This window comes from Miscanthus floridulus, chromosome 7 (assembly GCF_019320115.1).
Source record: "Miscanthus floridulus cultivar M001 chromosome 7, ASM1932011v1, whole genome shotgun sequence".
Taxonomy (NCBI): Eukaryota; Viridiplantae; Streptophyta; class Magnoliopsida; order Poales; family Poaceae; genus Miscanthus; species Miscanthus floridulus.
In genome coordinates this window covers 35,962,198-35,974,846 of record NC_089586.1, presented here as the reverse complement: position 1 = coordinate 35,974,846, position 12,649 = coordinate 35,962,198, and the positions used below count along the sequence as shown (strand labels likewise).

Genomic DNA, 12,649 nt, shown 5'->3' with positions numbered 1-12,649 from the left:
ACACTTGGATGCAACATACAACCGAAGCAGATGAACCATTTGGAACATACAGTTGGAAAATTACAACATGTGTGTGAAACACATGCAACATCCAGATAAAACACTTGCAAATTGCAACATAAAAACACTTATTTGCGACATAAGACTGAAATAGCTGAAACATTTCGAACATACTCTTGCAACATAGGTGTGAAAACATGTGCAACATCTCATAAAAAACGCTTGCAACATACGTCTAAAACAGATGAAACATTTTTGAACAAACGATTGCTACATGTCTCTGAAATATTTGCAACATATGCAACATCCCGATCTACTTTTGCAACATCCATACGAAAACACCTATAACATACATGTAAAATATTTAAAACTCTTGAAACATATATTTACAACATATGAGATGGGAGGTCGGAGCAGGTTGATTCCGGCTTCGGGGCGCGAGCACCACCAACACGGGCTGCTCTCATGGGTGCGCTTGGCTCGGCCGGGAACCGACCAGAGGCGCGCCACGGCACCACGAGCACTAGTAGAGGCGGGCGGTGTGCCTGACGGCTCGGGAGCGAGCGGCACTGGTGGGCGCGCGGCGGGTGGGACTGCAAGAGCAAGGAGTGAGAGCGTGTGGGTGGGAGTGCGGGACGGGTAGGAGCGAGAAGCGAACATCACAGGATGGGGGCGCGTGCGGGAAGATGGTTGTGGTGGCAAATGCGCAGTGGGACAGACTAACAGCCGCACAGCATTGTGAAGCGTACGATGGACGAGTAAGTGGGTAGATATTTTTGAAAGAGAGACGCGTAAAGAGGATTAGACAAGGGGCCACGCAGGTCAGAAAGACGACGTCCGATCTGATGGACGCCTGCTCCTGAACATTACCTTTTTTTTAGTGGAACATGATGAAGCTGGTAACGCCCAGCATTCTCTGTTGGGCTTACTAAGCCCATTTAGCCTGTTCCGAAGCCTGACTATCCGTAACAAGTAACAACAATCCTGTGAGGCCCAACTGCACGCCTTCCTGGACTGGCCTTGAGCCCTTGTCGAAAACGTGTCCCTCAGCCCATCACTGCACGCGCCGAGCCCCAAGTCCGACCTCCAAACTCCGAACTCCAAACGGGTCGTCTGGAGTCTGGTTCCGGCGGCGGTGGCGGGGCGCCGCGCACGGCACCAATTCTTTCCACCACCTCCACCTCCACGCTCTCCGTACTCCGCACGCAAGCCTCTCCGACTCCGAGTCCGACACCGTCTCCGCCTCCGCCTCCCGTCCCACCCTCGCACTACAAATCCCCGTACGTGCCATCCTCTGCACCCCCATCGCATCGTCGTTGCCAGCCGAAGCCGCACGTTGCTCGCCGCAATTGCCAGCGCGCCACCCGACCAATCTCCGGCCGGAAGCACCTGCACCTCGCACTCGCGCATCTGCAGCTCGATCCCGCTACGGTCGGCAATGGGTCACAAGAACAAGGAAGGCGGCAGGAAGGCAGGCGGCGAGGCGTCGGCGTCGGCGAAGGCCCCGCTGCCAGCACCGTCCGTCAACTTCAACCCCAAGGACGTGACGGACCCGTTGGAGCTCCTGGACATGTGCGTGGCGGCGCTCCACGACAAGTCCACCTCCGCGGCCACGCGGGAGGCGGCGCTGGCGTCGCTCGTCGGCGCGCTCGAGGGCTGCGTCGTGCCGCTCGACGAGGCCACCGACGGCAGGCCCCTCGTCATCTTCGCCGTCTGCGGCGTCTCCATCAAGAAGGGGAGCGCCGCCCCGGCGGCGTTCGCCAAGGAGGCCCGCCTCGCGTACCGCGCCGTCGGCCTCCTCGCGCTCACCCTCCAGAACGGCGGCGCCACGGAGATCCAGGCCGAGTCGTTCCCGATGCTGGCCCGGACGCTGCAGCAGCCGTCGTCCATGGACCCGACGACGGTGGTCTACGTGCTCGACTGCCTCGCGGCCGTCACCTTCGCCGGCGCGCTGGGCACGGAGGACGCGGAGCGGTCGCTCAAGGCCATCTGGGGCGTGGTCTGCCCGAACCCGAGCTCGAGGTCCCCCAACCCCAAGGTGGCGGTCTCGGGCAAGGCGAGCGCCGCCCAGGTGGTGAGAGCGGCCGCGGCGCTCTCCACGTGGACGTTCCTCCTCACCACCGCCACCATCACGGACGCGCAGCGGAAGGCGGATCGAGCCGCCTGGAACGCGACCGTCGCGTCCCTCGCGGGGCTCCTCCAGGCCGACGACCGCGCCGTCCGGATGGCCGCCGGCGAGGCGCTGGCCGTGTGCGTGGAGCTGAACCTGACGCAGCACACCCCGCGGAAGGACATGGAGGCGATCAAGGCCCGGGTGTGGGACCTGGCCGCTGAGGCCGGCGGCAAGGGCGTGGACAAAGCGCTGCTCGTGGAGCAGAAGGAGCTGTTCCGGCAGGTCTCGGCGTACATGGAGCGCGGCGAGCGGCCGACGAAGGCGCTGCAGACGTCGTCGGACCGGCGCAAGTCGATCAAGGTGTCGACGTGGGCCAAGATGGTGCAGCTCAACTTCCTGCGGCGGTTCCTCGCCGCCGGGTTCCTGAGCCACGTGAAGGGCAACAAGCTGTTCAAGGAGTCCTTCGACGCTGGCGCCGGCGAGAAGAGCACGCTGTCGATCGCCAAGAGGAAGCTCAGCATGAAGACCAAGGACAAGGTGATGAAGATGAACCGCGAGCAGGCGTGGGCGGCCAAGAACGTTTTCTGCATTCCTCAAGGAGGGCCGCCGGAGAGCAACAGACCGGAACAGCTTCTCAAACTTGGCTGGCACTAGTTCACTTCTATTTGATTTGATCGATGAGTATTCGAAAATGTACGACGTGCATTGTCATTATTACCAAGCTAATAAACAATTCATATTAGTAGTTACTCCGTACTCCGTACTAAGCACAAGTCATCATTACTCCTGATGAAAACGGTCTATCGGTCTGCAGTTTCTAAAGCCTTTTTCTTCTCCTGATCAAAACGGTTTTTATGAAAGGATTCTGGTTTTCGAAAACATTTCCGGCCTAGCTCGACTCGGCTACGAGACCACAACGTTCCTTGTCACAGCCCGGACTCTGGCTATGGACCTACCTATGATGCCTTCCAAGTTCTATAACAAGGAAAAAGTCCCGTTTGTTTCAAAAAAAAAAAGAAGGGAAAAAGTCCCGTGGAAGGTTAAAATTATCAAACGAGGTTAAATCCATTCGGAATCTAGTTTTTACGTGTAGTGTCCACAAAAATTAATAAATATAGAAACTTTACTAGCATTAGGACTGCCCTTATGGAGATTAAGGAAAAAAAAAGTTACGGACTCATGATTCCGTTAATTAGATAACTCTTCAACGTCCCTAGAATATGGTATCACTTCACTTGACGGATCTCTTGGCCTCGCCACATGGCCACTTCCAATTCTATGCAACAGCTATCATCCATCCGGCATTGTGCTGTCCATGCAACACCGAGATTGATCCAAAAATTCCGGTAATATACACTGAAAAGAAAGGTTCATACTAGTACTAATTATACTTGACCAAATATAGGCCCCGTTCGCTGGTCTGAAACTTGGCTGAAACTGGCTGGAAAACACTGTGGCTGAATTGTTGTGAGAGAAAAACACTGTTTTCGGCTGAAAAAAAGAAGCCGAATATAGAGTTTTTTTTTGGGGTTCCTTCATTTCACAGGTAGTTTCTGACTTGCTTCACAATTTGAATCCACATACATTCACACAACTGCGCACAAATGATTAACAGTGAATGGGTGATCTTGATGCATGCAAATTCCCTAACAAGCTAAAACAACTTTTCTTCGATTGGGATTTGCTTTTCTTTTGGCTGACAGATGTGAACAGTGCGGATGATCAGTGCGTGCACTCTGTGATCAAATATCGGAAATGATGGACCACATCCTGATCGAGTGATTGGTTGAGTCTTCGGCCAAGTGTGGTTGATGGTGCTGGGGCATTTGAACCTTGGTTATTTATCCACTCAGCCCCAGTTCTTGTCGAACGGTGGTTGCAGACTTGCAGACCCCCAAGCTGATGTCTCGTCAATTCATGCGAAGTGTCAAGTGCGGTCCTGTTGATTTCATGGACAATTTGGAAAGAGCGAAATAACAGAACCTTCATTGTTGGTGGCACGTCCTTATTGGCACAGTTGATGGACTCTATCGCGTCTGAGGCTAACCGCTAACCTCTCTGGTGCACGGCCGCACTGCAGGATTCAGGAAGATGCAGTCGCTGAGACCTTGTTGCTTTGATCAGTTTGCTTTCGAGTAGAGCTTCTAGTCGCAGAGCTGTGTATGTCTGTGACCGGTGATGTTGTTGGATGAGTTTCGGATGGTTAAAAACCAGTTTTTGCCTTTAATTTCTAAAATCTAGATTTTGAGCAAAAATTGATGGGGGTGTTTGAATCCCCTAGTTTTTAAGAATCTAACTTCATTTATGGCTCTATAGGTAAAAAAAACTAGCAAAAGTTGGTATCAACAGCTTACTGGTTTTAAGAAAACAACGTATCAGGTGCAAACCAAGGAACATGTGCAAACTTGAAAACTACGAATCAGATCCACAGGATGCCAATCCAATGGATGGGGTAAGAGGTGGGACTATTTTGCACTCAAACCCTCCCACCTGCCAGCTAGTTTTCCAAAAAAAACCCTGGCCCCTCCTGTGCAAACCTGCCCCCAGGGATTCCGCTGCACCGATCGTCCGTTCCTATCGCGACCGGTTCGTTTTCGCGTGACGGCTTTCCACGAGCGAGCAGGGACTGCGCCGCCAGGAATTCATCGCCCGGCTCCAGGGAATTCATCGGCCAGGGAATTCACAAGCCAGCGAGCCCGTATCCGCCAGACGGCAGCGAGTCGCCCTAGTGAAAGGTCCTAATATGGCTAGAGGAGGGGTGAATAGCCTATTTAAAAAACTACAAATGAGCTAGAGCAATTTGATTAGTATGACAAATAGCGAAATGCAAACTTGCTCTAGCTCTACAAGGGTTGCAAGCCACCTATCCAACAATTCTAGTTGCAATGATAGCTAGACACATAACTTGCTATGATACTACTCACTAAGAGCTCTCAATCTTTCTACTCTAAATCGCTCCACTAAGCAAACTTAAAAGCAAAGCAAGCTCTCAAATCTAATTACATTAAAGAGCTTGCTACAACTAGTTTGCAAGAATATAAACGAGTGAGTAGGATGGTTATACCGCCGTGTAGAGGAATGAACCAATCACAAGATGAATATGAAACCAATCACCGGGAGAATATCAAATGGCAAGAGACAACCGATTTTTCTCCCGAGGTTCACGAGCTTGCCAACATGCTAGTCCCCGTTGTGTCGACCAACACTTGGTGGTTCAGCGGCTAAGAGGTGTTTCACAAACCTCGTCCACACAATTGGACACCGTAAGAACTTACCCACAAGTGAGGTAACTCAATGACACGAGCAATTTACTAGAGTTACCTTTCGGCACTCCGTCGGGGAAGGTACAACTTCCCTCACAATCACCGGAGACGGCCACGAACAATCACCAACTCATGCTGATCCTCCACCGCTGCACCGAGCCGTCTAGGTGGTGGCAACCACCAAGAGTAACAAGCGAAATCCATAGCGCAACACGAATACCAAGTGCCTCTAGATGCAATCACTCAAGCAATGCACTTGGATTCTCTCCCAATCTCACAAAGATGATGGATCAATGATAGAGATGAGTGGGAGGGCTTTGGCTAAGCTCACAAGGTTGCTATGTCAATGAAAATGTACAAGAGAGTGAGCTTGAGCCAGCCATGGGGCTTAAATAGAAGCCACCACGAAATAGAGCCGTTGGCTCAAATATTTGGCTGACTGCGCATCGACCGGACGCTCCTGTCACAATGCATCGGACGCAGCACCGGACGCAGCACCGGACGCTCCGGTCGTGAATACCGGACGTGTCTGGTCAGCCTACCGGACGTGTTCGGTAGCTCCCAGACTGCCTCGTGTCCAGTTCAAACCAGCCTAGCCGTTGCTGCCCATTCGCCGATGACCGGACGCACAAACATGAATGACCGGACGCTGAGCCGCTGCATCCGGTCGAGTCCAGTAAGCCTCCGGGGCCGATCGGACGCGTCAGTTAAAAACTGACCGGACGCTGAGCCTCAGCGTCCGGTCGAGTACAGTAAGCACCCATGGACGACCGGACGCGCCCGGTCACACCGGACCGGACGCTGCCAGCGTCCGATCAACTGAACTGCCGAGCACTGCGTTTTCTGATTCACACCGGACGCGTCCGGTCGCTGAGTTTGTCGCCGAATATCGAACGTGTCCGGTCATCATACCGGACACGTCCGGTCACTCTGTAACCAGCGCGACTAACTCCTTTTCGACTCTATCTCCTTCACCCTTGCTCAAAGGTGCCAACCACCAAGTGTATCACCTTATGCACATGTGTTAGCATATTTTCACAAAAGTTTTCAAGGGTGTTAGTACTCCACTAGATCATAAATGCATATGTAATGAATTAGAGCATCTAGTGGCACTTTGATAACCGCATTTCGATATGAGTTTCACTCCTCTTAATAGTACGGCTATCTATCCTAAATGTGATCACACTCGCTAAGTGTCTTGATCACCGAAACAAAGTGGCTCCTACAATTTTACCTTTGCCTTGAGCCTTTTGTTTTTCTCTTTCTTCTTTTCCAAGTTTAAGCATTTGACCATCACCATGCCATCACCATTGTCATGATCTTTGTCATTGCTTCATCACTTGGAGTAGTGCTACCTATCTCATAATTACTTTGATAAATTAGATTAGCACTTAGAGTTTCATCAATTAACCAAAACCAAACTAGAGCTTTCACCCAGCCCCCAGGCTGCCGCCACGCATGTGTGCCCCTGGTTCGCCCGACACCAGCGATCCCTGCCACTGAACTCGAGGAGACGAGGAGGCCCTGCCGCTGAACTCTAGGAGACGAGGAGGCCCTGTCGGTCTGCGTGCATCACGGTCACCATCGCGAACGAGTCGCGAGCTGAGTGTCGCCGCCCGTGCGCCCTGTAAGGGACCGTGACGCCTAAGAGGAGGGGGGTGAATTAGACAACTTAAAACTCTAACTCAAAACTATGGCATCTTTTTCTATTCTTAGCAAAACCTATGCAAAAAATAAACTATCTAAATGTGCAACTACGGTTTTACTAGTGTGTTGCTATCTCTACCGCAAAAGGAGTTATGCAAACAATATAAATGCGGAAGCTAAAGAGTAAGGTAGAGATATGCAAACTCTCGTCGACGACTCCAGTATTTTCACCGAGGTATCGAGAAGCGCGCAAGCTTCCCCCTAGTCCTCGTTGGAGTCCCTCGCAAGGGCCAAGCTCCCGATCGGGTAACTCCGTGGATAGTCCCGGGCCTTCCCCATGCGCAAGTGGGTCTCCGGTGTGCCTTTCGGCAAGCCTCTCCCAGACCGCTCCCCGCCGTCTTCACTATCAAGCTTTCGGCCGAACCGCCACGGGCCTTGTTCCCTTCGGTACACGATGGCGGCCACACCACAAACACGGTTATTGTGATCTCGCAAGACTACAAAGCCCCTCTGATGTACAACAATGGTGCGCGCAAGCACCGAGTGGTAAGAGGTGTGCAAACCTCACTAAACACTAGGCCTAAACCTAGAGCAAGCGCATAAGCGGTGGTCTAATCAACCTAAGCACTTCGCAAAGCATCTACGCTAATCACCTAATGAATCACTAAGCACTATGCAAGTGGAGATCACTAAAATGGTGTATCAATACCCTTGGTATGTTTCCTCAGCTCTCCACTCTCAAATGGCCGGTTGGGGGGTCTATTTATAAGCCTCGTAGAGAAAGTAGCCGTTGGGGGCGAAACCCAACTTTCTGCTACTGACCGGATGTTGCTGTCGTCTTGACCGGACGTGTCCGGTCGTCCTCACCATTGAGCGCGCACGTAGAGATCAGACGCACTGTTGAGTCCAGTCATCATCGACCGGACGCGTCTGGTCGCATTTACGTCGCTCTGGAACCTCTATGGACATGATCGGACACTGCACTTTGTCCGTTCGGTCATCCAGTGCCGCAGCGTCCGGTCCTCACTAAGTTGTTGTCGCGACGATGAACAGTGAAATATGTGCGTCCGGTCACTACCTCGCTCAGCGTCCGGTCACTGCTTAGCTCAGCGTCCGGTCACAGCTGTTGACGCCTGCTGTTGCTGAGCAACTGATCGGACGCGTCCGGTCCTCATAGGGCCACGTTCGGTCACCTCTGTGGAGCTCGTTTCTTCGCGATCTTACGTCCAGCTTGGTTCCTATCTTTGTGCTTGGACTTTGCTTGATATCTTGGGTCTTCTCTTGTGCTTCTAGGGTCTTGCTTATAGTGTTATCATCGGATCATCATGTCACCTTCGTCCAAGTCACGTCTTGCATCCTATTGAACTACAAAACAATTACTTGCAAATTCATTAGTCTAATTTGGTTGTCTTGGTCATCAAACACCAAAATCCAAAGTAAATGGGCCTAGGGTTCATTTTCCTTACACGCCCGGCCTAGTGTGCTTGGCGAGTTTGTTTTTGCGTGCGCCCTGCCATCTGCGAGGTCCTGCGCGGCTCCGACATGTGTGAGTTCCTTATCGTGACCTTTCTTTTCTTTTTCATTTTTGTTTTTGTTTTCGTGGCCTGATTTCGTTTTCGTTTGATTGCAAGTTATGTCAATCTGATTGCCAGAGAATGTACTTGGACGGCGCGATGATGCAGAACGATGGCGACAACCAACAGCAACAAGAGCTATAGCAGCCATGGACAGAGAACGACGCCCTCTCTAAAGCCATCGCCGTTGATCCCGCCATCGCGGGACTTACAAGAACAAGTTTTGAGGCCACCGCCATGGATCATTTGAAGCCTGTGGTTGGAATGATGTTTGACACACTTACAGATGTGGAGAAAATTTACAAATCATATGCACATGAAGCTGGTTTCTCTGTTCGTGTTGGTCAGCACAAGAAGCAAAATGATGAAATATTATTCAAGTGGTATTATTGTTCAAGGGAAGGGTACAGAAAGGAGAACGTAAAAAATGTTATTGATGAATCTGGAAAAAAGAGAAAGACACATAATGTGATGGAAACCAGATATGGTCGTGAGGCACATATTGTTGTGAAGCTTGGCAATGACAAGAAGTATCGAATAGCTTCAATGGTTGAGGAGCACAGTCATGGTTTTGTGTCACCAGATAAGAGGCATTTGCTAAGATCCAACCATAATGTTAGTGAGGGGACAAAGATTACTTTGTTCAGTTGTCATAAGGCTAGCACTGGCACCTCACATGCATATAGACTTCTCCATGTCAGTGAGGGTGGGTTTCAAAATGTTGGGTGCACGCTGAGGGATTTGCAAAACTATTACCGTGACCTCAGGAGCAAAATCAAGGATGCAGATGCACAAATGTTTGTGGCACAACTTGAGCGAAAGAAGGAAGTAAATCCTACCTCCTTTTATGACTTTATGGTGGATGAACAAGGACAACTTGTTCGTGTGTTTTGGGCAGATACCTTATGCAAGAAAAACTATAGTGTTTTTGGTGATGTGGTTTCTGTAGATTCAACATACAGCACTAACCAGTACAACATGATTTTTGTGCCATTTACTAGAGTCAATCATCACTTGCAAAGTGTTTTCCTAGGGGCAGCATTCCTGGCAAATGAAAAGATTGAGTCATATGAATGGTTGTTTAACACCTTTCTGAAGGCTATGCGTGGAGTAGCACCTCATCTAATCATAACAGATGAAGATGCGAGCATGAAGGCTACTATTGCTCAGATTCTACCGGATACAACTCACAGACTTTGCATGTGGCATATTATGGAAAAGGTACCTAAGAAGGTCGAGCCCTCTATAAGAGAGGATGAACAGTTCTGTGATAGACTACACACGCGTGTTTGGGGCTCCGAGACTTGAGATGATTTTGAGTCACAGTGGAATTCTATCATAACAGATTTTGCACTCATGGGAAATGATTGGTTTTCCACAAAGTTTGCCATGCGTCAATCATGAATTCCGTCATACTTTATGGACATACCTCTAGCAGGAATCCTTAGGACTACGTCATGATCGGAGAGTGCAAATTCTTTTTTTTAATCATTTCATTCATCGGAAATTAACCTTTGTTGAGTTTTGGCTGAGATTTGACACAGCTTTGGAGTGCCAGCGCCAAGAGGAGTTAAAGGCCGACAATGCAAGTCTTCACACCACTCCTAAATTGATGACACCATGGGCCATGGAGAAGCAATGTAGTGTGATATATACACATGAAGTTTTCAGTAAATTTCAGAAACAAATCGTAGCCGCAAGAGACCATTGCATTATTCAAGGCATTACAGAGTGCGAAGATATAAAAATTGTCACCATCAGCGGTCTATCTGGAAAAGAGCGAGTGGTTTAGTTGAACAAGTCAGACATGTTTGGTAGGTGCTCCTGTAAATTATATGAGTCCTATGGCATCCCCTGCCGTCATATCATACAAGTGCTTAGAGCCGAGAAGCAAAATGAGGTACCATCAATTTATATTACGAAGAGATGGGAGAAAAGATGTAAAAGGTTTGTATTGTATGATTTTTTTTCAATGGCTATTTTGTACAATAGTCTTGATTAGATATTCAATTTTACAGAGAACTATTCTTTGATGAAGAAGGTAACCTGCTAGATGAAAATCCTGAAGATCCTATGGAGGTGGCAATACGGAAAAAGATTTCATATTCACGGAACCAGTTTGAAGATCTTATCCAGATGGCCAAGAACTCTGAACAAGGGATAGACTTTTTATTTTCTAGTTTATCCAACCTAGTAGAACCTCTTCAAAAGATCACGCCTGCTACGAGAGTTAATAAACAGGATGAGTATGAATCTTTCCTTGGTAGTAAAATTCCAAATCAAGTCGATATACATCCACCAAATGATATCAAGTCGAAAGGGAGATGCAAAAGAATTAAGAAGAGCAAGGAGATGAAGGCTACAAGCAAGGGTAAAAGTAAACGGCCGTGTGGAAAATGTAAGTAAGTAGGGGATCATGATGCACGCACTTGCCCAAACAATATTGTTGGCTGATATTTCAAGTTCGTGTAACCTTTTAATACCTTTTGGAATGCTGCTTGTAAACACTTATTGATCAGTGCATTTGCATAAGAACCTTTTTTTAGTAGATGCGTTAGTTGTAGAAAAGATTGGATGCTAAGAATCTTTTCCAAATGCTTTCAATGGAGTTAAAACAAATAATGAACTGAACCAACAACAACATCTTCCCATGTGTGGAGAACAAAACATCAGAGATAAGATAGTTTGTGGCAAAGGCTTGTTCAATTGAACTTATTCCATCACAGATGGCTTACGCAACACTAGGCAGAAGCAATGTGTGAAGTACCGATACAGGTAGAAGTACATGACCAAAGAATACTAATTTATACACATCTATTTTGTGATCTTCTTTATGCCTTTTGAAATCCAAAAATAACATAAGACAACAAATTGCTCTTGTTACATGCTGACAAACTGTCATCAGTTCATCACTTCTTTAGCACTTGTCAGCCTCCTTGAACACTTTCAGGCATTTCTCAACCACATTGCTACTGAACTTCTGCATGGACAAGTGGATGTATGATCTTCGCCTTGTCAGTCTCCTTGAACACTTTCAGGCATTTCTCAACCATATTGCTACTGAACTTCTGCATGGACAAGTGACTACACACCTAACATTGAAAAAAGGGTAGACGGTGAATCCACAAGAATTCCAGTGCTTGCAAACTGCTCGAAAGCGAGGGACGTCGATTGGGCGGAGTCCATGGCATATCTTGGAGAGCAGTTCTGGTAATAATTCTGACCAGGGACGCTGTTATTCTTCCCTTCATCATGGCTCGCCATATCCTTGTTGTCTGCTTCTTTCACAACGAGTTTAGCAAGCCTGCATGGTGGAACATAGAGTAAGTTATGACTCATTATAGGACATTAATCCTCAACTGATGCCACAGGCTAATTAAATTTCAGAATTGTAAGTAGAGATTCTACATTATTAACACTACTCCGAGTAACAACGGAAGTAGAGAACAGAGGCTTTGTGAACTAAAACTACTCCATCGACAAGTTTTTGTACTAGATCGATATTATAAAAAAACAAGTTTTATGTAGGAGCAACAGCAATATTGTAACCGGCCAGCATCAATCAGTAAAGGAAAGAAAAAACTGGCCACAATCTTCATCTCAGTGACTACACACCGAGCATATTGTATCAAGATTCACCTCTTTTCTTGGCAAATTTCATCTGACCAGGAGGCCGCCGAGGGTAGGGGCCAGAAAGCGGGCGGGGGTGACGGGAACCAGGCCGGCGAGGGCAGGGGCGACGGGGACCTGGCGCCGGAATCGCCTGGCGGCGCTCGCTCGCGGAACGGTCTGGTCGCGGAAACAAACTGCCTGGCGGCGCTCGCTCGTGGAACAGCGCCAGGTTTTTTTTTGGAAAACTGGTTGGCAGGTGGGAGGGTTTAAGCGCAAAATAGTCCCACCTCTCACCCCATCCATTGGTTTGGCATCCTATGGATCTGATTCGTAGTTTCCAAGTTTGCGCAGGTTCTCTGGTTTGCACCTGATATGTTGCCTTTTAAGAATGTGGCAAAAACTGAGAACAATAATTGGCCTGTTTGGATCTCACCCGATTT

The 12,649-nt window shown here is 48.8% G+C and overlaps 1 protein-coding gene across 1 annotated transcript; it reads left to right on the top strand.

The window, feature by feature from the left end:
- The first annotated feature begins 703 nt into the window (after positions 1–703).
- On the top strand, positions 704–2,862 carry LOC136463040 (uncharacterized). Its single transcript, XM_066462084.1, has one exon. The coding sequence runs from the start codon at positions 1,439–1,441 to the stop codon at positions 2,765–2,767; it is 1,329 nt and encodes a 442-aa protein (XP_066318181.1). The 5' UTR covers positions 704–1,438; the 3' UTR covers positions 2,768–2,862.
- Positions 2,863–12,649: the final 9,787 nt, after the last annotated feature.

Coding starts and splice junctions, on each gene's coding strand:
- LOC136463040 (XM_066462084.1), top strand. CDS start 1,439: ATGGGTCACAAGAACAAGGAAGGCGGCAGGAAGGCAGGCGGCGAGGCG.